Genomic DNA, 25804 nt, shown 5'->3' with positions numbered 1-25804 from the left:
TCACACATCCCACTGAAACGGGGGGGCAAAAAAAACCAGGAAAGCTTTTGGCCAGGAGCCCCTCACATTGGTGCCAGCCCCATGGGCACCGGAGCCCCCCCGGCACCACCCCCTGCCCCGGTAAAGCCCCCCCGAGGTGGGACCGGCTCCCTTCTGTCACACTGGGGAGGGAGGGGGGCAGAGGGGCCCGTCCTCGGTATCACGGCACGGACGGCGGCGGTGAACGTGAACGTCTTTATTTGAACAAGGCTAAAGGAGGACCCGTCGCGCTTCCCACCTGGTATCGCCTAGGATTAGCTCTGCTAATTGATATTGCTATAAATTTAATTTAGGGACAGAGGCCGCGGAAGGAAGGGGAAGGCGAGAAGGGGGGGAGTGAATAAAATGAAGAGATTTCCCCCCAAACATAACAAGAAGAGAGAGGAGCGAAGGGTGCAAACACTGGGTGCGCGTCCCCCCCCCCTCATGCCCTGAAGGCGGGGGTCTGGATTTCTGCCAGACCCCCCAAAATGCAGCCCCCGGCTCCCCCCAAAACCACCTCCAGCCCCCGTTTCGCAGCGCTCAGCCTCATTGCCAGCACGAGGCCGGGGCTGCCACGGGCTCCTCCGAGGTGAGCCCCCAGTGGTGGCACACAGGAAACATAAAAGGAGGCTGGGGGCTGTGTTGGGGCCCCCCCCCTGCCGATGGTGGGGTTGGAGCCACAGGGATTTACGGAGGGGAGAGGAAAAGGTGAAAGAAAGGGGAGCGTGGGGAGGGCTGAACACAGGGGGACAGCGCAGCACAGGCGTGAGAACACGGCAGACAACGGAGGGGGGGGGGAAGAAAAAGGGATGAGAAGGAAAAGAAAAAAACCAACCGAACCGTGGCATTGAGAACAGAGAAGTGTAAACTTTCCTTCGGTATCAACTCTAGCTAGGAGCTTCCTACAGTCTTGTTCCCTCGCCGGCCCGGAGGGGAGAGCGCGGTGCCCTCAGGAGCTGGCTCCCTCCTGGCGGCTGGCTCGGGGCTTGCGCTGGGGCAGCCCCACACTGTGCGTGCTGGGGGGGACGGGGCCGGGCTCCGGGGGCTGCGGCCGGCGGGGGCTGCCCAGGGGCTGGCCCCCCGGGGGGTTCGGATGCTTTCCGTGCGCCTGGCCCGGCCCGTTCCGGTGTCGGTTCCCGCTGGGTCTCCCGGTGGCGGCGGGGGGACCGGGGTGGCGCTGGCCTTGGGACCTGAAACTGGCTCCTGGGCGCCTGTTCCCCGGGGCAGCCTGGAAGGGAAAAGGGTGGGAGGGTGAGCGAGGGCGGACGGGGGCAGCTCCGGTGCCCCCAAAACAGAGGGAGCCGCCCTGGGGGTGCGGGTACCTCTCGGGGAGGCTGGGGGGGGCGGCTGCTGGTGGCCCCCAGCGCTGCTGCCTCTGCAGGGGCCGAGGGTTTCTTGCTCGCTGCGGTAAGGCTCGAGGCGGAGGCAGAGGCACAGGCGGGGCTGGAGGGAGCGGAGGGCTCGCTGGGACTGCTCAGGGGCACGGCTGTGACAGAGCTGCACCGGGAGCGGGTGGAGTAGCTGTTCTTTGGATGAGAAACTGGAAGAGAAATAGCCCAAAATTCACCTTCTGCACGCGGGAACCCAACCACTCACCCCCCAGCTGCTGCTGGGGCAGCTCGGGGCTGGAGCCGAAGGCTTGAACAGCAACAGAGCTTTTTGTGGCAAGATTAAACTTCTGTTTTGGGGACCCTAAAGGGGCACAGCTCACAGGGAAAGGAAGGAGAACAGAGCCCCAGGCAAGGGAGGGCTGTCCCGCAGCCGACTCCTCTCCCATTGTTACATTTTGGGGACAGACGTGCAGTTTTGGTGGCTCCCAGCCCGCTCACCTTGCCCGAAGGAGGCGATGCTCTTCTTCAGCACGTCCAGATCGCAGGTGAACCGCGCCACCCTGCCCAGCTCCTCGTCGTACTTCCTCTCGCTCACGAAGTGCTTCAGAGAAAAGAGAGAAAATGCGTTAATTCAGCCCGGGCACTGAGTTACAGAGCACAGGAATGGGAGACGGAGACAAAGCTCTCCTGTTTTGGCCTAGTAACAGGTATCTGAGCTGCTTGAAAAGTCTCGGCTGAGAAGGCAGGTGGCTACTAGGACTTAAGGAAACCAAGGAACAGATTTTTGTCCTGCATGACTTCCTCCTCCACACAAGCAGCCTTCCTCGGGCCCCAGGAGCCCAGCTGCAGCCTCACAGCAGCTCCAGTCCGCAGCCAGCGCTGTGCAGGCCTCTGCTCTGGATGCTCAGAGGCAACAGGTTCCTCGGCTGCACTAATCCTGCTACAGGGGCGAGTGCTGCAGGAGAACAGAGGTGACAGCAGCTCGGTTTTCAAGCTGGAGTTTAATTGATCCTTCACGCAACTTCGCACTGACCTCTTGTGACAGGAGCTGGTGTGCCGGCGAGCAGAAGTGTTTTACAGAATATAAAAGCAACTCATGCACAGCAGGCAGGCTCTCCGAGCTAGGTGGAAAGGCAGAGGTCAGCCTGCACCAGCGGGAGGTTTTCACTACTGCTCCGAGGACAAAGCTGCAGCTTGGCCACGTTCCCGGCCCCTGTGCCAGTTCACAATGGCTGAAGGTTGAACTGCACGCACCGGGGTTAATGTTTGGATGGTCGTTTGTTGGCTGAAGTTAGTATTTTATAACACAGAATATGCCAAGAGTGAAGATTTGGGATGCAGGGTCCCAGGCCCTGCTGCGTGGCTGCGGACAGAAGGATGCAGAGCACTGGTGACGCTTTTGGAGGCTACGGAGAGCAGGAAAGCCTTGCACACAACACAGAACTGCACCCAGAAGCATCAAGAACCCAGGAGGTTACAAAAAAAGTGTGCTGTGTTCGGGTGAGAGTTAGATCAGGTTAGATCAGACAGGAGCAGAGCGGGAAGCTCACCTTTATGTCAGCTCTGAGCTCGACCAGCTGCTCCTCCGACATGCGCACCGCCACGTCAGTCATCTTCTTCAGGGCCTCGGCTTTCCTCTGTCGGCTCACCAGGATTTCCACTGCAGAACAGATCGCAGCTCAGATCGACACCGGAGCAGCCCCAGCCCCTTATTGGTAAGCAGCAGGTGCCCCACAGCCCCCACGGACAGCCCCGTGCCAGCTGCAGAGCAGCCCCAGCTCCCCCCGCCGCAGCCACTCGCGTCTCCAGACGCAGACAGAACCTGAGCTGGGAGCTGACTCGGAGACGGGCACGACACGCAGCTTTAGCAGCTTTGCCTCGCTCCTCTCCCCATGCTAACTACTTCCCCGGGGCCTCCTGGACTCAGGGGGTTGGTGCTGTGTCCCCGTGGAGCTTCCTAACGGCACCAGGCAGGCTGACGAAGCCCGTTCCAGCTGCCCAAAATGCCAAAGTGCTCAGCAACGGCTGTCAGAAGGGTGCAGCTCATCCCCCCCTCTAACGGGGGCACAGAGCACACAGGCTGTGACCCATGTCAGGCAGCAAACAATCTGATCAGATAGCTCAAGGTACGGGGCAAGTCCTGGCTGCGCAGCACACTTCGTATTTAGAACAACGTGAGCAGGAAATAAATCAAAATCTGCTCCTCGGGGGGCTGCCTCTTTAGGGCGCAGCAGCACCTGCAGCTCGCCGGGTGCTGGAATAAAGCTGGAGCCTTACTTGCTTCTGCTTTCACTTTGTCCATTTCAGCCAGCAACGCCACCTCGCGATCCATAAGGCTGGGGAAAAAAACAGAGAAAGGAAAAGGATTTAGTAACCAAACAAAGGGGACACCAGATCCTACAGCAGAGGCGCAGCGGTGGCGGTTTCTGGGTTTGTCGGCCAGCGAGCGGAGACCAACAGAGGGCAGCAGGAGCCCACTGCCAGCCCGGCTTTGTTCCGAGCGGTGCTGCAGGCTCTGCTGGCACAAAACTTGCTCTGGTCAGCGCGGAGCACGGCGCTGCCTTCCCCAAATTCAGCTGGGTGCGTGGTCACCTTACTCCGGTAAAGTCAGAGCCACTTGGCAAGGGCAGAGGTGCTGTGCAAAGGCAGCCGTGCCGCTGGCGGAGCCGCGCTCTGCTGGACTTTAACAGAGCAAAGCGAGGGCGCAGCTCGTGGGAGAGTTGCTCAGGGCACCGACCAGCAGGGCAGGATGGGATCCTCGGCTCCGGGTATTCAGGCACCTCTTCCCCCACAGCAGCCACTGTGAAGCCACCTGGTTGCATTGCTTCACTCTTACACCCTCTGTAGTTAATTAAACCTAGAAAAGCGTCCAGAATCCCCAGCTCGGGTGCTCTGCCCCACTTAACAGCCGGGCGCACGCTGCTGATCCCAAAAGGCTGCAGGGCTGACCCGGGAGCAGTCCCCACCACCCACCTCTTACAGTCCAAGGGTTTTTCACCCAGGGTGGGAGCACCCCAGGGGGTCACAGCGAAGCATCGCCCCTCGCCAGGAGGCTCCGCGTGCCTCGAGCGTGTCCGTTGCCACGAGACTGTGATTCCCCCGGGTGTCACAGCAGCAGTCTTTGTGCAAGCAGAGCCGTGCAGCTACCAAATTCAGCACGTTTGGGCAACCGAGAGCCTGCCAGCACGGCAGGGCAGGGCAGGGAGCTCTGCAACACCCTCGCTCGCAGCCTGAAGAGGAGGGCTCCGGTCCCACCGAGTGACCGGGGTTACAACGGGAGAGGAAACACCAGTGCTCCCACTCCGGCCAGAGCCAGGTACTGGTGGCTGCTGTTCTGCACCGTAAGGAATCCAACCCCTCACACACACCCTCCTGGAAATGGTTCTGCACTGCACCTCCCACAGCAAATCCTCAGCTGTGCCGGCGGCATCGCTGCAGCTCACCTCCCCTCGGCCACCGCCAGCGGCTTCAACACGTTCAACACCCAGCCTGTAACGTTCATTTCAGTTCCTGGTCTCTAAATATACGTCCTGGTTTCGGCTAGGAGGGAGTTAATTTCCCCCTAGCAGCTGTCACGGTGCTGTGTTTGGGATTCAGGATGAGAACAGCCTTGATAACACCCCGATGTTTTAATTGTGGCAGAGCAGGGCTCGCACCGAGCCAAGGACGTTTCAGCTCCTCGCTGTCCTGCCAGCGGGCTGGGGGTGCAGCAAGGAGCTGGGGGGGCGACAGACCCAGGGCAGCTGACCCCAAACTGGCCAAAGGAGCATTCCGTACCTTATGGGGTCAGGCTGGGAATTAATATGGGGGGGGCTGGCCGGGTTAGGGGGACCGGGTGGTGAGCAATGGCATTGGTGCATCACTCGTTTGTGCACATTATTAGGAGTAGTACTATTACCATTATTATTTTCCTTTCCTGTCCTAACAAACTGCCTCTGTCTCAACCCACAGCCTTTCATTTCCTTCTCATTCTCTCCCCCATCCCAGAGAGGGATGGGAGAGGGCGAGGGAACGGCGCCGTGACAGCAAAGCTCGCCTTGCACGCGTGAGCTTTCTGCTGCTTGCAGTGCAGACACCAAATTAGACCGAGGGCGATATCAGCAAAGCACAGGGGCAGCCCTTCAGCACAGGCCACGGGCTTTTTCAGCGAGAAAAGGTTTGCCTGAAGATGGGAAGAGTATTTATTTTAGCGGCTGCCTGAAAGGGAACCCACAGGGCAGCTGAAATGCAAACTCGAGCCGCGGCTCCCGCTCCTCTGCATGTCAGAGAGGATGGAAGCGAGATCAATTTAAACAATTCCCTCTGAACAGCAGCTTTGACATTTGGCGGCTTCTGTTGATTTATCGCTCTGTCCATCTGCCTTTTCAGGGCAGGAATTGTTCCTGCTCGGAGCACAGCAGGGGCCTGATCCAGGTCAGGCACTCTCAGCCCAACTGCGCAAATACAACAGCGCGTGTCAAAAGCTACGCTAATAAGGCTTCACCTTGTTTCCAGCCGTCCCCAGCGCAGCTCGACCTGGCTCCACAATGGCAGAAGCAAGGGCAGGGTCCAGGGAGATGCCCCCGGTGCCTGCCCGGGGCCACATCACCGCAGGAATCCCCTGGAGCTGCAGCTGAAAGGGTGCGAGCGTGGCCACGACGATTAACCGGGTGCAGGAACAGGCTGGCCACGCTACCCACCCCATAAACATCCCCTCCCTGAGCACACATCACTCCCTGGGAGCCAGTGCCTGCGTTCCAGGGGCTGGTTCAGGCTTCCTCCCGCAGGCAGACCCACACGCACCCCGGCACAGCTTCCAGCCTGCGTCCCTTTGTAATTTAATTTACTCAGCAGAGCTCAGCTGGAGGCCTTTACCCAATTTTACAGTTGGGCTGGCTGAGGAACAGAGGTCAAGTTGCTCAGCCCGAGCTTTGCGTGACGAGTGACTCGGAGCAGCCCCCGGCTCTCTTCCATCCCGAGAAGCCCCCCCCCCAGGGCTTCTGCTCCCCGCTGCCCCAACCGCCTGCCCCCGGCTCCGCGCTGCTCTGTCCCGGGACAGGAACACAAACCTGCCTCTGCCAGAAGGGCTGGGCTCGAAGAAAGGGAGCTGAGGAAGAAAGAGGGGCAGCAGATGAACCGGGAGCTGCCAAAGATGAAATAAAGCTGAGTGCTCGGCTCAGACCCAGCCGCCAGGAGAGGGGCTCTCGGCCCCGTGCCCACCTCGGTGTGCAGTGCTGAGCTCACCCACCCCACCCTAAAGGCTCAGGGGGGCTCTGATTTCCTGCTTTCCCTGTCAGAAGCAAATATTTTTCCTGCAGGAAAAATATTCTGGGAATTGGGGACTGTCGGGACTCCCTCGTTCAGGTTACCCCATCGTCCCCCAGCCCAGAGGGCTGCAGGAAAGCTGGGGAGGGACTCTGTAAGGGGGTGGGGTGATAGGAAAAGGAGTAATGGCTTTAAAGTAAAAGAGGGCAGGCTTACATTAGATAAAAGGAAGAAATTCTTCACTCTGAGGGTGGCGAGGCACTGGAACCGGCTGCCCCGAGGAGCTGTGGGTGCCCCATCCCCAGCAGTGCCCAAGGCCAGGCCCATGGGAGGGGTCCCATCCATGGCAGGGGCTTGGGATCAGATGGGCTCTGAGGTCCCTTCTAACACAAACCACTCCATGATTGCATGATAAATCCTCGCACAGCAGGAAACCCACCCCTGCCCCTTGGGGTGGATTTCGGAGATGTGTCGTGTGCCTGGCCTTGGTGCAGGTCTGACCACGGCGTGTTTCTGGCGAGGGGATGAAGCCCGGAGCCCTCACTGGTTAAAAGGACACCCAAGGTGCGTCTGTGACACACAGGAGCTGGAACGGCCCGCGCTTTGCTTCTCATGTTTCCTGTTTCAGATGAACAAACCTGCCTTTAAATCAGGTTTGCCTTTGGTAGGACGCCAGCCGGAGCAGTGATTCAGCAAGAGGATTTAGCTGCTGGATCTCGTCGTATGCCACGGGGTTTTAAAATCCACTAATTGTTCTCTGGGTCAGGAGTGGGGAGGGGGGGGAGAGAAAAAAAAGAAAGCTGTGACGGAACAAATGACGTCTCAGCTCACCGGCAGCTGCATCACTTTCGGGAAAAGGAAGGTGAATCTTTCCTGAATGCCCTAACTGCAGAGGGCTGCCTATGGGCTGCGTGGGGCCGGTGCCTTGCTGGGTGTTTGTCAGAAGGTTCCTGGTGGCCCCGTGCCAGGGGAAAAGGCTCCCGGTGGCCCCGTGCCAGGCCGGCTCCCGGAACCGCGCGTCCTGCTTCGCCCGCCCGCCCTATGGGAGCAGCGCCGCGGGCCTGGACTTGGGTCTTTAACCTCGCCGAACGTGAAGCAAGCCTTCTGCAGGTGATAACACAAAGCCAAAGGGCGAGGATTGCTTATACAGAGCCGGGCACGGTAACCAGCAGAATGACATTTTCCGAAGCAAGGGAGGGTTTTAAGTGATGTTGTAAGGTTGGGAGGCCGATAAAACCTAGCAGAACCCACTGCGTGCGGCGGTGACGCTGAATCGGCCTCAGTCGTGACTCGGCAGCCACTATCAGCAGGGGCTGATATGAATACGAACACACCCGAGTTAGGGCTACAAATCTCTCAGCCATCAGCAGGGAAAATCCCCTCCTGCCACAGCTTTTCCAGAGCACGAGAGGGGCTGGGAGCTCCTCGTCCAGCTTTGGCTCGGAGACCACAAGTGTTAGAAAGCATCAAAACAGGGGGGAGGGCACGCAGACACCACCAACCCTGCCTCCCCCTCTCCCTCTCACCTCTTTTGTTGAGTTCAAAAGTCTTCCATAAACACTCTTTGTCACTATTTTTAGCACATGCTGAATTTAAATGCACGGGCAGCATTCTGCTCCAGGAGAGCACTTCCTGGTAGCAAAGTTCAACACAAGTACATGCAGGAGGAAAAAAAAAAAAGCCCAGGCTGAACAACCAAGTTCGCTGAAGGGCTTCAGAATTCGGCAATCTTTACATCACTACCACTAAACACTCTTGCCTCTGAGGCCACAGAGTTTACAGACACAGATAGCTTTTGACACAGATTTGCAAGGCTGCCAAGTCTCTAATCCTTCGGCGTGATAGCAGCGGTTTAGTTACTTGTCAAATATTACTCACTCCAGGCAAGGAGAACTCTCTGTGCAGTTTCTTATGAATATTTCTCCACGAAAAGCAATCACGTTTGTATAACCAAGAAGAACAACTTCTCACTAATACACTCAGTCAGCCAGGACAGCAAGTGCATCTGATGTTAGGACTTTTGGAATATCACCTTAAAGCACTTACCCAAAACAATGAAAACGTTCATTAAAAAGACCTGATTACACACGTAGGGAACATCGTGCCCAGTATTAAGAGCTTGGTTTAAAAAGGGAGAAGTAATGCTCCACAGAATGATCCTTATTGTGTATTTATGCCTTGGGAAGGATCCTGCTCTTCCACGTTCTATTGAACCCTCATTTGAAGACGTCAAATATAAATGTTTGTTTTGAAAAGACGCAAGCTGCCGCACTCTTTGCTCCCAACACCTCTCCTTCCAGCACCTAGCAGACAGCAGTTATCTGGAGAGTTCCTTGCCTTATCTGTGTCTAAAATGGCTTTATGGTGCCAGGTTAACTCTCGGACAAAAGCAGTGCCAAAGATCGTCAAGGACCCGGACAGACACACCGAAGCCTCGAAGGTGCTTTAGCCTCCTGCTGCACAAGGGGGCTGACAGCTCAAACGCAGGCCTGGCAAAGCTGCCTGCAAAGAAGGCTTCTAAAAACTGCAGAGCACAGGACTTTAGACTCCAGCTTATTCTTTACAACATGCTGAGCTCTCAGACGCTGAAGAACGGCGCTTGGCCAGCAAGGCAAACACCAGCACGCCATTAGGCTGACTGGAAAGCTGAAGTCCTATTCCGAACCCATTGATCTTAATCCTCAACATCTGGATCCGTTCCTACATTTTACTTACCTGCTCTGCAGTTCAGCAAAGACCTGCTTCATCTTCTTAATGGAAGCATCCATTTCCTCTTTCACCACCACCCGGTACCGAGCCAGTGAAACGGTGCAGCGCTGGAGATCCTTCACTGATTTTTCAATATTAGAACCTACCAAGAGACAGGGAGAGCTCAAACAGCCGTGTCAATCACACTGCTAAATCCTCCCACCAGGGATAAATCAAGAGATGGCTTTCCCTCTTATTTTAACACCGTGCACTGCTTGGTTTTAAAAATTTCCTTCCCCAGCACAAAGGCACTAGGTTCAGCAGGGGCAGCCCTAGAGATTTTCCTGCTTAGGAAAGAGCTTCCAGAGCTTGTGGAATTTCCTTCAGTGGGCAGAGATGTCCCTCCACATTTTCAAATACATGACGTATTTGAAATTTAATTTAAAAAATTAAATTAATTAATTTAAAGCCATTACTCCTTGTCCTACCACCGTACTTACACCAAATGCATCTCTGAGTCGCTTCCGTGTGTGAGAAACAAAGTGGTGTTTTTGCAACAGAAGGTGTTTTTGCAGTGGAAAATTCCACTAACCTTGCATATCCAACAGTGACTGTGTGGCACAGCAGTGGGGAGTTACGTTAAGCAGATAAGGGGAAGGTCCCACTGTCCCAAAATAAGGATAGCTAAGAACAACAGGATGAGCAGCATAAAATCAGTAAAAACAAAAATCACGGGCCCTCTAGTCACGAGAGAAGAAGGAAAAAGAAAAGGAAACGGAGAAATTAACAGTTGGTCAAATTAAATATAAGGTATAGAAGTGTGTCGAGTAGGTTGTGAACCTGTAGTACTCAGCCAAAGAGGAAATGGGAGAACTCAGGTGTCGGGTAATAGGGAATAATATTAGGTTATGATAAACTTCTACTGCGTGCTCCTGCTTGCAGGACACCTGCCATTGCAATCATGAATAAAATAGCTTCACAGAAGACCCTGTCTGAAAAAATTGAGATTTTTCTCGCATGCGTTAGGGACAGGAAACAAGGGAAGCGAATTCAGCTCCCAAGACCAGCACACAGCATCACTGAGTGAAACGGCTCCTTGCTTGGGGAAGAGAAGTATCTCGGGAGCTAAAATTAAATCTGTACAAAAGGTTATTTCCTCAGCCCAGGAGATGAGAGGATTGGCTCTCTGCTGCCAGGGTTAGTCTCTGCGTCCCAGCTCGCCATCAGGGCACAGCACCTTGCCCGTGCCCTCCGCAGCTTGCCGGAGCACAGTTGCCCCCTGCCAAGCTCCATTAACAACTGCTCATTACAGCTTTGGAGTGCAGCACCAAGGTGAACCACCACCACCGCGTCTCACCGCGCTAAGTATAATAACTGCGAGCACAATCGGGGTCTCTGAGGTCCTTCCTGTCCCCCCTTGTTATTGTAAGAACTCAGCTGTGGAGAAAGCACTCAAAGGAGGAAAAAAAATGTGGTGGAAGGAGGCTGTCACTTCTTGTAACGGGGCTGGACCAAACTTCTGGCCTCGTGACAAATTCTCACAAAAGATGAGAAACAACCTAAAGGCTCGGTGAGGGAGCACGCAGAAGAATGGGCTAAACGTATGCAGCGAGACTGGCTGCCTCCTCCCCGGCTTCTCACACACACATGGGTTTGCTGCCCCGGGCACTACAGCTAAACTGCTGTCAAGATTCCCCACTGTGCATAGGGGAGAAGAGGAGAAGAGTGCGAGTCGGTGGCCAGATAATACGAAGCACGTTAGCTTGCATTAAAATCAAAGTCCAGCACGCCTCACCGCTATCTGCCAGCGACACCGCGGAAGAGGTGGTGAGAATTTGGCCAGCAGCAACCTGCCGTGGCACCGGAGTGGGTGCAGACCCCCCCAGGGCCTTACCGAGCTTCTTGTTGGCAGGTGAGACGGGAACGTCGTCCAGCCGCGCTCCGGGCAGGCAGGCAGGAGCCGAGGTGCTCACCGTGGATCTGGACAGAGACCTGCTAGCGCTCCTCTGCTCAGGCCGCTGTCTAAGAGATGAAGGGCTCTGGGAAGGATGCATGGTGAGCGATTTTGTGTCAAAGCCTGCTATTCCATTCTCTAGCTCAGGCACTGCTGTAGAAAAGCACACTCGTTTACAGGGGAACGCGAGGAGGACAGCAGAGCCCTGACCGCCTCTTTACGACAGCGAGCAGAAAGCAGAAAGCGAGGCGAGCTGCTCGCTCCTGAAGAGCCGTCCAAAGAGCTCGGCACCCAGAGCTGACCCGAAACAAAGGAACCCAACGGGCAAGAGGCAGCCCTCTGCTCTTTAAACGCTCGGTGCCCGTCTCCTGCGGCACCCTACAGAGACTGACCTGTTCTATCAGGCATGGCTGGTGCGGCGGACTCGCCATCCTCTAGCTCCCTGGCATCAACCGAGAGCGCATCCAAACGTTCGCTGAGCGAGTCCACAGACTCGGTGTCGTGGGCGCAGCCGTTCACATGGTAACCGTTAATCCCACCCTGCTCCGAGTCCGCCGACGGCTCCTCTTCAGTGGGCACCAATTTCCCGGGGTCTGCGAGGCCAGGGCTCGGCTCGGCTTGTGGTTTCGGTTTGGTTTTCTTCTTCTTGTTCTGAGGATTAGGCATCCGCGCCACAAAGGGGGGAAAGAAAGAAAAAAAAAACAAAAACACGTTAAGCTTAATTCCTAAAGGGAAAATTAAGCTTATGCTTACTGGCTGAAAGTAGCTGAATTAAGTGCTTTTTCGGCCAGCCTGGCTGTTGATCCTATTAACAGTCGGAGGGATTTATTCCACAATGAGGACAGATACGGGGGCATTAACGCGACACGAATGCGTTATCCTCTCTGGCGGTGCGCCAGCGAGACCAAGGCTGCGTAACCGATGGGCAACGGGAGAGATTTGGGGCCACAACCCGCAGCAGCCCCGCGCCGCTCGGGGGGAGCTCCCAGGGCTTTCTGCGGCAGCCAGGCAGAACTTTCTTTTATTCCAGTCCTCGCTCTGACAAAAATTCCCTCGTTTCCCAGCACGTGGCTGTGCAGTCGCAGTTTCTCCCTCCCCGTTTCATTCTGGTGCTTTTCAAGAATTCAAAGGAGCCCTTCTGAATAATTACGATTTGATTCTTGCCCTGGTGGATTTAGACATTATAATATCAAGTCCTGGAACTTTGCAAATCTTTATTTAACCGTTTCACAGGGGTCTGAGCAGAGAACTAGGCAAAACAGGCGAGGAAGCTTACATGACACAGAAATATATTTCCACAGACCTCAGCATTAAATGCAACTGTTCAGCTCCAAAGGTTACCGATGAAAAATGGAACTGCACGACTATCTGAACAGTGAATTACAGAGCTCTGTGGAAATAAAGGGACCTGAGAAAGATTTACTTCAGCGTGGGGCTGGGAGTGTGGATTAGGGGTCCTGCGGAGGGTCAGCAGAATAAAAGCTATCGCTAGGGCAGTAAGTCTCGAAGCCTTTTTTCCGCTGCTGCACCCACCACAATGTGCCTGACAACTAAATTGAATGCAAATGGGGTGAGACGATGATGTTTACAACTTGCACTGAAGTTACCGTGTAAATCATTGCCCTGAATGGTGAGGCACCTGAAAACCTAGTGAGCGTCTCGGGGAGTCTGCTCTGCTACCATCAATATACGCGTTTGTTCTCTGCTTTCTTTTCTCATTGAAATTATGAGGAATGCTTGCTGTTCTCTGCAGCCTGGATTTATGCCCTCCCTCATCCTCAAAAAAAAATAAAAGAGGAGATAAATACCTTAGTAAAGTATATTTAAAGGCATTACCTTTTTTTTGCCTGTTACAGTCCACTCTTTCAGTACTTCACTGGCATTGCCTAAAACAAAAAGGCAGAGGTGAGCGGTGGACAAGGCACCTGCCTCCAGCCCTTTCACGTGGAAGCACCTCCACACCTGGCACCAGCCGTGACACTTCCTACGCCCAGCAGTTTCAGTTCTCTTGGCTGACGTAACAAAAGGATTAGTTTCGTTTTTGCTCTGGCCCGAAGAGGACTACACCCTTAGTACACAGGCCAGCTGTTTCCAGACAAACATCCTTGCTTTGGCTCTGTCACAGCACAGGTTTGGGTGTTCAGAGCCCTGCAGGAGCAGTTCTGAGCTCGGGGTCGGGGTCAGACACCCGCTAGCTTTCTCTGCCAGGGACCCCAGCTCAGGATGCCCGAAGTCTCCACGGGTTCCGTGTGGCTGTCTGTGCTGGTCAGCACAGCAACAAGAGCAGCAAAGCGAGGGGCAGCATCACCAGCAGGGTCAGAAAACCCATCTAACACAGCACAAAGCACAGACAGCAACTCTGGAAGCTGAAGACATGCCTGGTTTTGCACATATGAGCAAGAGTTTCTGTGATTGCGCACCTAACACCCATTACATAACGAGCTATTGAGTACTTCTCTCTGCCTTGACCCCCGGATGGACAAACACCACCAGAAACTGGGAAGGAATTGGCTGCTGCTCGCCTTTGTGCAGAGCTTGTACTTGGGCGTGCTGGGAAGCTCCAAGAGCTCCCTGCCAGCTGGGGCACTTACACACAGCCCCAGCTGCACGAGCACTGTCGCTTCCCAAAAAAGGTCCACGGACAGGGCAGGTCTGAGTCCCGAGGCCACAAAGCCAGCCAAGAAACCCACCACAGTTACCTTCCATGAAGGCCTGCACCGTTCTGTCCACGCAGTTGTCGAAGTGCTGCAGCACGAGGACGATCTCGTTGTTGCTCCTGTTGGGGACGATGGCACGCACTGCGCTGATCTGGAGGGAAGGGAAGAGGTGACACGTAACCCATCCGCTTTCCCCCGCGCTGTGCCTGCAGCGACCCTTCTGCAAGCAGTCTGAAACCCTTAACTGATGACTTCCTTATAAAACTTTAATGTGCCGGGACGATTTAGCCTGAATAAAATTTTGCTTTTGACAGAACTGCAGTTAGCTCCCAGACAGAAGCATATTTCACCTCCGAGAGCAGATAAAGATACAGCGTTCACGAGCTCTTCCACAGCACGTGGCGAGTTCAGGTCTCAGCAGACACATTTACCTTCTCCTTCATGTTTTCAAAGGTTCCTCCTTGGGCCATCACGGTGTTGGACTGCACATCAAAAATAAACCCAGACGGATCTGTGAAGACAAAGGAGAGGGAGGCTGTCTTCTGAACAACAGGCACCAGGAGGCGTTTGGAGGGAGACGAAGCGAGGTCAGCCCCGGCTGGTTGCCTTGCCGGGGAGGAGGCTGAAATCCTACAGACGCACAGCGTCCGCGGGCCGCTCCTGTTACCGGAGGGTAACCAGCCGTGACGTCCCAGCCTCGCTCCAGGACCAGGTTCTGTTTCGCCAGCCGGGGTGCCACGAAGTAATCCCGGCTGCACCCAGCGTGCCAACGCCCCGCTGACCTCAGGAAGCCAATAAAACTCTGACACCAACCACGGGGCAGAGCCGTGAGCCAACAAACACAAGCCCCAGCAGGGCTGGCCCGCGAGAGAGCCTCGCTGAGGCCGACCCGTTCCACCTCCCCCATTTCTGCATTAATCTTTTACTGAGCCCAGTAATAAAGAGTTAATGACAGCCTCAGCGCGAGCGCCTTGGAGCAGCGCGCTCACCAATTTCCTCCACCTGGAGGTACAAATGGCAAGCAGCCTGATAAATGGGGTTGAAGATTCAGCCGCTCGCGCTCCCCGCCAGCTGCGATCTCCAAGGTAATGCTTCTTTTCCAAAAGAGACCCGCAATTGAGGCGGCCATCGCCAACAGCTCTGCTCCCTGCCAGCGAGCAAAGGTCGCCGAAATCTGCGGGCCCTGCTGCGAGAGATCACCACGAGGGGCTGGGGTCCCAGACCCACGCTGGATTTGGCTGCCAAAGGTCTGCGCAGCCCAGATTTCAGGTTTGCTACAAACAAAGGGACAAAATAGATCACGGATGGGCACCCCAGCCCCCTCACCTCCTGCTCCAAACCCCTACAGCCCTTTCCAGGGCCTTCCCATGCACAAAGCACCGAGGGCAGATTTCCTACGAGGGCACCAGCTCGAGCACGAGGCTGGGGTCCTCCTGCCGAGCTCCTCAGCCGGGTTCCTGCAGGTGCCACCGCTCGGTGGCTCCGGGGACTGCCCGGGGACAGGGCCACCGGCAGGGACAGGGCAGCTCACCCGGTCACTGCCCTGTGCCGTAGCCCAGCCCGCTGTTCCCAGCTGCTGATTCACGTTCCTTCCCTCACCTCCCCTAAACAACTCGTACGCGGCGTTGAGACACACCATTGACTCCCGCGGTTCCCAGACATTGATGTAGCATTTAAACCGCGATGCCTCCAAATACAGTGACAGAATTGTGAGCATGATGGAAAGGTCAGGCTCTTATTAAGGCTACAGATGAACGGTTAAATTCTTCCCCGCTCCATCCTCACCCGCTGCAGCCCCAAGAGCAAGATTTTCTCAAGTTTCCTGAGCTTGCAGGAGTTTGAGCTCCCAACTTTGCAGCCCTTAATCTTGTAAATGGCCTTCAGATTCCCATCGCCGAGTGAGGATTCGCAATCTTTTTTCAGAACCCTCCTCGCAGAGCGGTCCACCGAGGACCCAGGTGCCAGGGAAGATGAAGCTTGGCTCCCCCCAGCAGCACCTTCTCAATCCCATCCCTCCCACATCTCTATTTGCGCTCGGTCTTCCAGGGCACCGGACCTGTCAGCACCGCGCTCCCAGCTGCCTCTCCAGCTCCCCGTCGCTCCACCACGGCCCGAGTCCTCCTTGGTGCAAAAACGTTTATCATGCAAAAATTATGCAACGGAGACTACGCCGTATACATTTGATATTGCCCAGGAGCACTGCCAGGCATCATTAAAAGGGCTGCTGGCGCTCGGGTCTCTCGTGGTAGCGGCTACTTGGAAGAGTAGACGGAATTTAAAGCGCTCACGTCCTCGCCGACACCATCCCGGCTGCCACCGGTGGCTCTGGGATTTGGGGAATGAACATCTTAGCGGGGACAGAGAGCCCCTCAGCACCGCCAGGGCTCTGACTGTGCCCGACGTGCCGAGGCTCTCCGCTGCTCGGGCTGAGCTGCGCTCCTCGAAGCCAGCACCACGCGGTGCTACCCCGGTGATTTGATGTGATAAACTCCAGGGGCGACGCTAACGGCCTTAATTGCCTCTGTGTTCCCAGCTGTATCCTCCAGGAAAACGGGGTGGCAAGAGATCGTTCATCCCCCATCGTTTTCTGCTGTGTTTCAGTGCTATTTCTCGGCCTGATTGTTCCTCCTCAACAGGAACACCGAGGGTACCAGGAGGAATCCACCCTACCCAATATCCCACTGCCGGCTTCTTTCAGTCTGCTCCTCCTGTAACTCTGCTAATTAGCCCTTCCTGCATGAGACACGTGCAAGAATTACAGCTACACCCTCAGAAAGCTCTGCTTCTTGGCAGCCAGCAATCAGAACAGCCTGGGGAAAACACGGATCAAGTGTGGTGGCCCCCCAAAGCCTCCTTGCTACGGCAGCACCAAAAGCCCTGCTCCGAACGATGCCGGGCTTGTGAGGCCCCAGCATCGCTGCCTGGAGTGCAGCTGAGATTTGGTTAAATTGGGAAACATTTATAGGGTCTGCGGCTTCTCAGGTCGGTGGTAACCACGCCGGCTCTGCCAGGCACAGCTCTGCCACGGAACATGAAGCACCTGAAGCATCCTCCTGCTCAGGGCGAGGTAGAACGCCTTCGCTCCATCAGCCTGCTCTTTCAGGCGTATCCGTAGAGGAAAATACCCAAAAACACGGGTAAATCAGGATTTCCGAAAGAAACGCTGTTTAAAAGATCACGTCCGTGGGAGCTGTTTGTGGTTCCGCTGCTCCCAGGCTCCAGGCTTCAAGCTCCACAGCTCGTGTTTGGCAGCCCGGAGTGTGCTGCTTTTCCTTAAAAACTCCGTCCCCACGCCCTGCTCTTTGTTCACGTGGCACAGCTCCTGCTAACAGGCAGAGGAACCAAGGCTAAGCTCTCTCCCCGTGAGTTTGAGGGCAATAAGTACGAAACCGGGGTGGAATCAACACCGGTCTGCTGGGGATCAGTTCGGGATGCTGCCACCGATACGTTTTGTTGACATCTAATTGAGCAAAACTAAGAGTGTAGCAGCACCTGCCGGGTAGAAATTAACGCTGTGCTTTACAGGGATGCAGAACAAAAGAAAAATGAGGTCTCCTGCAGGACTTGACAGCTACCTCTGCCTGTTCTTACGATCCAGGAGAACAAACGCCACCACCGTGCGCATCTGCGAGCCCTCCCTGCCACCAAAACGCAGGGAGCCACGCGAGGGGCTGTGCTTGGCTGATGAGCTCCCCTTGCTCAGCCTCCGTCATCGCTCGCTGCCGGGGCCCACTCAAAAACCGGGGCTTGGTGCCTCCAGCAGCTGCCGTGGAAACTATTTCAGTGCCCAAAGCGAGCACCACGCGATGAGCAGCCCGAGGAGGTGGCAGCAGCACGGCAGGGTTTTGCTAGGCAAGAAACCCCGCTTAGTTTTTCAGATCGGTTTGAAGGGCCCAAGCACGCACGCAGTGTTTGAGTCCAAACCTGACACAGGAAAGGGATCGGAGCCACAAGGGGGACCTGCAACCCCGAGATCTCCCCCCTGAGAGGGACAGAAGCAGGACGCCGTGACGCACCAACGCATGCTGCATCCCACGTGCAGGGCAACAGGCCTGATGGCTTGGAAGAGGGGGAAAATTGAACGAGGAATTAAAGCAAAGTTCGCCTGCAACAGGCTGAACTCACCGTGGGGCAACTCTCCGAGCACGAGGCCGGGCAGCGCCTCTGCTTTCAGCACACGAGCAGTGGGGCAAGGCAGTGGGGCAGTTTTGGGGAGCCTGCCCGCGTTACCCTTCCCCAGCTGGCTCCCGTCTGCACGCAGGGGATGGAAAAATCAAATCGAACCTGGAGACGGAGGGATGCGGCCAGAGCCCCCACGGGCTCCCGGCATCAGCCCCTCACAAGCCAGGAGGGGATTTATGGGGTTACAAAACGTGCTCCACGTCCAGCTCCGTGTGTTCCCTGCATGACTCCGAGCGGCGTGGAGATCTCCTGCTCTGTGGGTCCTGCCCCAAGTCCTCCAGGCATGGGCTGAGCACACAGCGAGCAGCCAGGTTGTGCCAAACGGCTTCTCCTCCTCCTCGAGTGCCGTGCGGGTAAACAAAGGGGGAGATTCAAAGGATTCAAAGGGAACTCCTCACTCCGCTGTGCAGGCTCCCCGCTGCTCTGGCTGAAACCTCCTTTGCCAGCGACCGATCCCAGAGACCCTTCCCCTCTCGGAAACTCACGCAGGGCGATTTCTCATCCGTCGAAACGGCTCCGCGATGCATCCAGATGAGCAGGAGCGCGAGCGCCGCTCGGTTCAGGCACCTGGCACGCCTACAGCCGCGGGCTGATGTCCGGAAACAAGATTTATGTGATTGCTTTGTATCCCGGGGTCAGCAGTCATTCCCGAGCCCGGTGCTGCTTTCACTCAAATCAATTAATCGAGTCGGAAGGGGGGATGAGAGGGAACACGCTCGCTTGGCGCTGGGAGGGGGGGAAGAGAAGTGCTGGGAACCGCGGATCACTAAGCCAACGAATCTCCCAGACGCTGGAAAAATATTTATTGAGCAGTCTGGCATCACGGAGACTACCTGCCCTCCGAATTTCTGAATCGCCCCTTACCGAGTGGGTGAGGGCTGAGAGGAGCCGTCCGGCACAGCCCAGGGGATGGAGCTACGCGTGGGTGCGCACACGGGTTTGGAACGGGGCTGATTTCACGCCTGGGCTGCAGGCTGAAGCGTTTTCCCTTCTGATGAGTTGAGGGGTTCACAAAGGGCCGGGGCTCTTCTAGGCGGCAGCAGCAGCAGGTGGGTTCTTGATTCGGTTTCAAACCTGCTGCATTATTTACCACGGCTCAAACTCGTTCTGCACCTCTCAACACCTCTCTCCAGCCCTCTCTTACGCAGCACACGGCTTTTGCTTTGCCTTCAGAAAAAAAGGGGAACCAAAGAGGCGATCCTCACCTGGCCAAACCCAGGCCCTCACAGAGGGCTGGGAAACACCACAGCACCACGCTGACACCGTGAGCAGCAAAGGAGCACCCCAAAGCCGGGCCCAGCACAGCAGCAGCTCTCCCTGTCCCTCCCCAGCAGTCTCCCAGAGCCTTCTTCCCTTGCCCTGCCCGGCCGCAATAATTCCTCCCTGCCCCCCAAGGAGCATTTTCTCTCCCCGTGTGCTCAGCACCAGCAGCTGCCGGGCTCCACGTCCAGCAGCTGGGAAAAGGCAATTTCGTTACGACTTGCACCGAGGCTTCCGAAAGCACAGCCACAGATACAGCATTTTAAAAGCCGTTCAAGAATCACCCCGCGCTGTAATTTCCATAACTGCTGCTAATTGCTTCAAATCATGCCCGGGTCTAGCTGTCAGAGGACAGCAGGGCTCCTCAGGTAGGCACCGCGGCTACGCCAAAGCTGCTCGGAGAAAGGAAATCTACAGAGAACAAAAGCTCTTCTCCTGAGGCAGAGGACACGAATTGTCAAACCCGTGCGCCTTAAATTATTAATTAGCAGTCGGCTCAAATAAAAAGAAACTCGTAACCCTCCACCCCTCCCCGCGCTCCCTGGAATTAATGCTTCACATGTGGCAGCTGAGATCCCTCGCTGAAATACGCTGCTCGATGCAGCTTTGCCTCTGAACGTGCAACGGCAAAGGAAGGGGACGGGGTGAAGCTCGGCAGATTTAATCCCACAGCCGCCCCGACAGCACGCCGGGGAGGGGAAGCCTCGCACGGCCGCCGCTGGGGACCCCAGGGAGGAGGGGAGAAAATAATAAGTTTGGCTCTGCAACTCCTCAGCCGCTGAAAATCTTTCTCTCCTGCTTTCTGACAGCGGAGGCGCGGCAATATTACCATCAGAACTGTCCAGCTGGACACCTGAAACGCTGCTAGAAATGTCAGCAAACCCAACAGGTTGCACCGTGTCACCACGAGAGTGACAATAAGCTGTCAAGTGACATTAGCAGCCTGGAAGGGAGCATAGCAAAAGCAATTAACCCCTTCCCTAATTGATAACTTCGGAATCAATCGTGCTGTTTATTGGCATTTTGACTGCACCACAGCCGCACGCATCTTACCTTTCGGATTTTGCTTTTTAGACATCTCGGCGTGTTTGCGCTAACGTCCAGCTACACAAGACGGGGGGGGAAAAATAGAAAAAAAAAAAAAAAAAGAGAGAAGAAAAAAAAAAAAGAAAAAGAGTCCTTGCCCTCGAGTACCGTAGCTGGCAGTTGCAATTCACACGCCGCCTTGTTTCAACGCGGGAAGCGGCAGATATCTGGTTTGGGATGGCAAAATCCCAGCTGCGAGGGCAGGCAGGGTCTGGAGTTGTCAGAATCGTGCTGACAGGCCAGCAGAGCACCACGGCTCCTTCCTCTGAAAAGCAGCTCCTTGTCACGCCGCCTGACTGCTGCCGTTGGTGTCGGTCTTCTCGGGTTCTGAGTAGGAAAAGGAGGAAAAAAAAAAAAAACACAACAAAGGAAGTAAGAAATTGCTGCTGAACTAGCCAAAGGCGTACCCCAAGTCTCTCAGCTTGTCAAAATCATCCTGCTGATGCTTTTTCAGAGGAAAAAAAAGTGTATTTTGTACCCGGCGCTGCAGAAGCAACATCAAACACAAAGCACCAAGCTCCCTACACACTCGCAGGGTTTCAACAGGCTTCACTCGGAGCTCCTGCAGCACCCCGGGACGCCAGGAAAACCTTATGGCCAGGGAGATTTGGGGGGCTCAGAGCCCAAAGAGCACCGCACAACCACCAGGCTCACAAAGAGCCACGAGCCGAGGGGGACCAGGAGCACGGATCCTGGGCTCGGTGCCACGGCAGCCTTGGATCTCTCCCGTGCACACAGGCAGAGCTCACACGTTTTCCCCGCTGGTTTCAGCAGAAAACCACGCTGCAGGGACGGCTCTGCGTGGCGTTACGGGCGCGGATCTTCACCCGCGAGGGTGAGCGGAGCCAGGGGGAAGCAGCGAGGGCAGGCGCACGCCAAGGGAGCTGACAGGTTAAACAAAGAGCACCGGGGCGCTCCACTCGGTGTAAGGAAACAATGGAAGAGCTTCCCGGCCCCGGGAAGGAGGCAGCCCCTCCTCGCCAAGCCTCCCGGCCGCCTTCGTGGCGAGGAGGGAAAGGCACAGCCCGGCCGTGCCAAGCTGCGAGGCGCACGCGGCCGAGGACCAAACGTGCAGCGGTCGGGAGACCTCGTACGCTGCTGGTGGGGCCATCAGGGAACACGATGAGAGAGAAACACACACCTAATTTGCTCCAGGAACAATTAGAAGCTCAACTCCCACCCGCCCCGGCCAGGATCATTTTTTTAGGGCCGGCCCCAGGACACGGTTTATGACCCCGAGGAACGCAGCGACGCTCATCCAACACCCACGGCTCACCAGCAGGGACCTGCTGAGCCTATTTTAATTTAAAAATAGGGTTTTTGTGTACCTGGAGCCTTCCTTTCTTAAACACACGGGAGCTCAGAAGTTATTCCCAGCCAGCAACCCTGGCAAGCTGAGCACAGGACGGAGAGGCCGCAGATGCTCGCTGCTGGTGCACAAAAGGCTGCAGAAGAATTCTTTACCTGCTCCAGCCCGGGGAGTTAAACAGCATCAGCTCTTTTGCTGCCTCGGGACACCAAACGGCACCTCTGACGCTGCCTGAAATCCCGTGCCAGAAGACGGGGCACCCGGGGAAACCCAGCACAGGCCGAGGCCACCGGGTGCTGCCGACGTGCGCCGGGTCGTGCGCCCGGCCAGGTTTAAATTTGCTGCTTGTGGCCACGGGCAGGAAGTGCCCGGCCTCCGGTCGTGAGCCTCGGGTGCGTCCTGGGCCCCACACCGAGGCCAGGAGGGGTTGGGGGGAGCTCGGGGCACCGGAGGTCTGAGCACCGCAGCTCCACGCTCTCTGTGCCCATCACTTGGAGTTTTTAAAGCACCTGAAGGCAACGACCCGCACCGCAAACCACAACCACGCAACCAACCTCCTTAATAATTGCACTTTTTGTGTTTGTTTTTAACAAAGGAAGGGGGGCTTTAACCCAGGAGGGAGCAGGGGAGCACAAAGAAGGAGAAAACGCCCGTGTTGGCAGAGGTGAACTCCCTCAAACTCAGCTCAGGAAAGGGACGCCTGCAGGCTGCTGGTGTGCCCATCCCCGAAAAGCAAAGGAAAAGCAAAGCTGCAGTCATTCAAAGGCTGAAAGCGGCTGTAAAAAGAGTTGCCAGAGCAGAAGTTATCAGGAGATCTCCGACTGTCTGAAGTTACTGCGCCTTATCACCCAGGAAATACACTTTTACCCACTTCAAAGGGGAAAAACGAGCGGTAATTAAGTCTTAGGGGGGGGAAAACAAGCAGCAGCCGGCAGCTTCCGAACCAGCCTTTGGCAAGCTCCAGACTAAGCCTTGCCTGCGCGCAAAAGGGGCAAAGCAAAAGGCTGGGGAAACAAAAAAGCCTCGGACAGATCTGGCGAGGATCTAAGGGCGCATCCTCACTCCTCGGTGATGCAATTAAGGCTGAGGATTCATCCCAAGCCCGAGCGTCCGCAGGGCTCACCTCGAGCCCGCAGCCAAGGCAACGGCAAGCTCGCGTCGGGCCGCAGGAACGGGGAAGGAGCAGCACAAAGGCGGCAGGAAACCGACCTGCGGGGCGAAAGGGAAGCACTGACGGGGGTGCGAAGGAAGCCCCCGGGTGCTGCGGGGCCCCTCGCCACGGCCGGCCCCTCGCCGAGCCAACGTGGAAACGCACGCAGCGACACGTCCCACCTGCTTGGGGAAACGTCCTCCCCGATTTCCCAGCCAGCACGGCAAAGGAGAACCGATTCTAAAGCACCCCGCCCATGGCATCAGCTTTCCGGGCTGCTCCCGCTCCGTCTAGACGGGTCATTCCCGTCAACTTGCCGCGCTCGGCAGCTCCCTGTCGGAAAGGGAAATTAAACGAGCGGTGAGAAATGCAGCTGAGGGTTGCTCCACGGTGGTTTTGGTGAGAAATCCGGCGTTCTGGGGGAAAAAGCTGCTCCCTGGGAGGGCTCTGCCCCTCTGTGCACCTCGCGCCCGGCTCCGGCTGGCTCGCGCTGCGCGGAGCGTCCGGCTAATTAGCTCCCGAGCTAAGCAGTCCCTCGCCACGCTATTTTAATCCTGGTGATCGAGCTCGTTAAGAGGCTCTGGGAGCGCACACAACGCATTAAGCGCCAGCAGTGGCTCTGCTTGCAACGTGTCGTCGCTCCCAAGCAGAAATCCATCTTCAGGGAGCCCAGAGGACGATGCCAGAGCCCCGTAAGACAGCACAAGGGGGGAAATTCGCTCAGTTTTCAGCAAATGCCCCCCAAAAAATCAACATTTACACCAAAAATCCAGGAACATGCTCAGCGTGGGAACCCCGAGACTCGGTTTTGTGGGTTTCCCCCTCAGCAAATTCCTGTTAAATTCGCAAGAGGCCAAACCACAGCCGTGCACCTCTCCGGGGCAGCAGAGACCTCGGTCACCTCGAGCCAACTTCTCCGCGTTACCACCCCGTGCTGCAAAGTGTCCAGCGACACAAAACAAACCCGACGCGGCCCATTCTTGGGCTTTTTCCCCCCAAATCAGGACCAGCAGCTTCCCGAAGCCGCCTCCACCAACAAGGATCGTGAAGCCGTGCGGTACAGAGGACCGAATAAAACGGTTTCTTGATCTCACTCTCGAGGCTCGGGGGTTTTGTGGTGGTTTGCTGGTGGTTTGTTGGTTTTTTTTTTTTAGTATTTCCTGAGGCTGCTTATTTTGTGCAGGAACGAACCGAGCACCTAACTTCAGAGATAACGAGCTGCCTGCGTTCTGTTTAAATCCTCACACGGCCGAGCCTCGGCAGCTCTCCCACACGCGCCTCCGTGAGCGAGCTGGGCCTCCTCGGGCAGCGCAAGGAAGCAGGGCCGGGCACTTGGGGTGATAAAACAGCCCCGTACCCGCTCCCGGGACGTCACGGCACCCCGCCCGGTGCCTACCTGCGATAAACGCGGTTTTTCCGTGCTCGGTGGCCAAAAAAAACGGCCCCGGGGGGCTGCTGTCGGGTTTTTTTGGGTGCTTTGCACAGCACCACGGGCACGAGGCAGGAGGGAAAGGCTCTGGCCAAGCGCTGCTGCTTTCCGTGCACAGCCCCCGAGCTCGGCACGTAGCCCACCTGCCTTTTCCCCAAGCCTCAGCGAGCCCCTCAGGGCTGCAGGAAAACTCGCCCCGGGTCCTTTTGAGGCGTTTTGAGGTGTTTTGGCTATTTAGGACCGCCCGTGCCAGCTTTCTGCTCGAGTCCCAGCACCACTGAACATCCTGGGTCGGCTTCACCATTAAGAACCGTTTCACCTCAAAGAGGGTGAACGCATCCTTTAGATCAGGAGTCGCTTTTGACCCAAATCACCTAAAAACAGGAACAAATTGCAGTATTTCGGAAGGGAAGGCAGCAAGCAGCAGCAGCAGCACGTGCAGGGAGATGCCGGCTCTCAAAACCCAACCCAAAGTGGTGAAAACTTCCCCCGACGTAACCCCCGGGGCCAGGCCGGTGCCGTGATCCCGGAGAGCCCTTTTTGCCCCTTTTCTTACCCAAAACCTCGGGTCTGGCGGCCCGAGGAAAAGCGTGAGGGTGTAATTAAAAACGGGCCCTAATGATAATTGGTGGAATTTGAGGATAAACCACGGCACATGTGGAATGGGGGGCATCGGAGCGGCTCCGTGCTGGGCTGGGAGGACTGGGGGGAACTGGGAGGAAATGGGAATGGGGGATGGGAGGGATGGGGGGTGGCAGAGGGGCACCGGGGAGGGATGAGGGAGACCGGGGGGGGACCGGGGAGGAACGGGGGGAGGCCAGGGGGGACCAGAGGGCACCGGGAGGGGGCTGGGGAGACCGGGGAGGAAACGGGGAGGAACTGGGGACGGGGAACGGGAGGGATGGGGAGGGCAGAGGGGAAGCAGGGAGGGATGGGGGGGAACGGGGGGACCGGGGGGGAACCGGGGAACACCGGGAGGGGGCCGAGGGGCACCAGAGAGGAACCGGGGACGGGAAACGGGAAGGCCAGGAAGGGCAGAGGGGGAGTAGGGAGGGATGGGGGGGACGGGGGAGAACCGGGGGGGACCGGGAGGGATCGGGGGGTCCCGGGGGTCACCGGGAGGGGGCCATGGAGACGGGGGGGGGGGCCTGAAGGGGACCGGGGGGTACCGGGGGAGTACGGGGGGCACCGGGAGCTTCCCCCTCCGCTCCCCCCAGCCGGAAGCGGCGCAGCGCTGAGGGCCGGGCCGCGGGGAGCCCCCCCCGGTGCCCCCTCCCCGCCCCCACCCGGGGCCTGCACCGCTCCCGGTGCCCCCGGTGCCGCTCCCGGACACCCCCCCTCGGCCTCCGACCCCCTCCCGGCCGCCCCGCACTCACCGGCCGCGGCCCCGGGGGCTCCGGGCGCTCCCAGCCCCGCCGCCGCCGCCCCCCCCGGGCCTGAGGCCGCCGCCGCCGCCGCGCACCGGGGCGGGGGGCGGGGGCCGCGGCCCGGCA

General features: G+C 57.0%; 1 protein-coding gene across 4 annotated transcripts; it reads right to left on the bottom strand.

Annotated features, from left to right (window-relative positions):
* Positions 1–239: 239 nt before the first annotated feature.
* SPATS2 (spermatogenesis associated serine rich 2) lies at positions 240–25804 on the bottom strand. 4 transcript variants are annotated; one of them, XM_084303722.1, is made up of 14 exons: positions 23065–23099; positions 22856–22941; positions 20391–20750; positions 14327–14406; positions 13938–14046; positions 13075–13124; positions 11631–11889; positions 11179–11391; positions 9312–9447; positions 3630–3688; positions 2903–3012; positions 1851–1953; positions 1344–1561; positions 240–1249 (listed from the first exon to the last, which is right to left on the bottom strand). In XM_084303722.1, exons 3-14 carry the CDS (start codon positions 20413–20415, stop codon positions 971–973), a joined length of 1641 nt encoding a protein of 546 aa, XP_084159848.1. In that variant the 5' UTR covers positions 20416–20750; positions 22856–22941; positions 23065–23099; the 3' UTR covers positions 240–970. The 4 variants fall into 4 exon arrangements, with proteins under 4 accessions (XP_084159848.1, XP_084159847.1, XP_084159850.1 ...); XM_084303721.1 differs by lacking the exons at positions 22856–22941; positions 23065–23099 and adding an exon at positions 25688–25804; XM_084303724.1 differs by lacking the exons at positions 22856–22941; positions 23065–23099 and adding an exon at positions 25688–25804 and having other exon boundaries at positions 11179–11388.

The sequence above is a fragment of the Netta rufina genome (assembly GCF_964035555.1).
Source record: "Netta rufina genome assembly, chromosome: 30".
NCBI classification, from domain to species: domain Eukaryota; kingdom Metazoa; phylum Chordata; class Aves; order Anseriformes; family Anatidae; genus Netta; species Netta rufina.
Note: the sequence above shows the minus strand (reverse complement) of the source record. Positions and strands in the feature narration are given on the sequence as shown.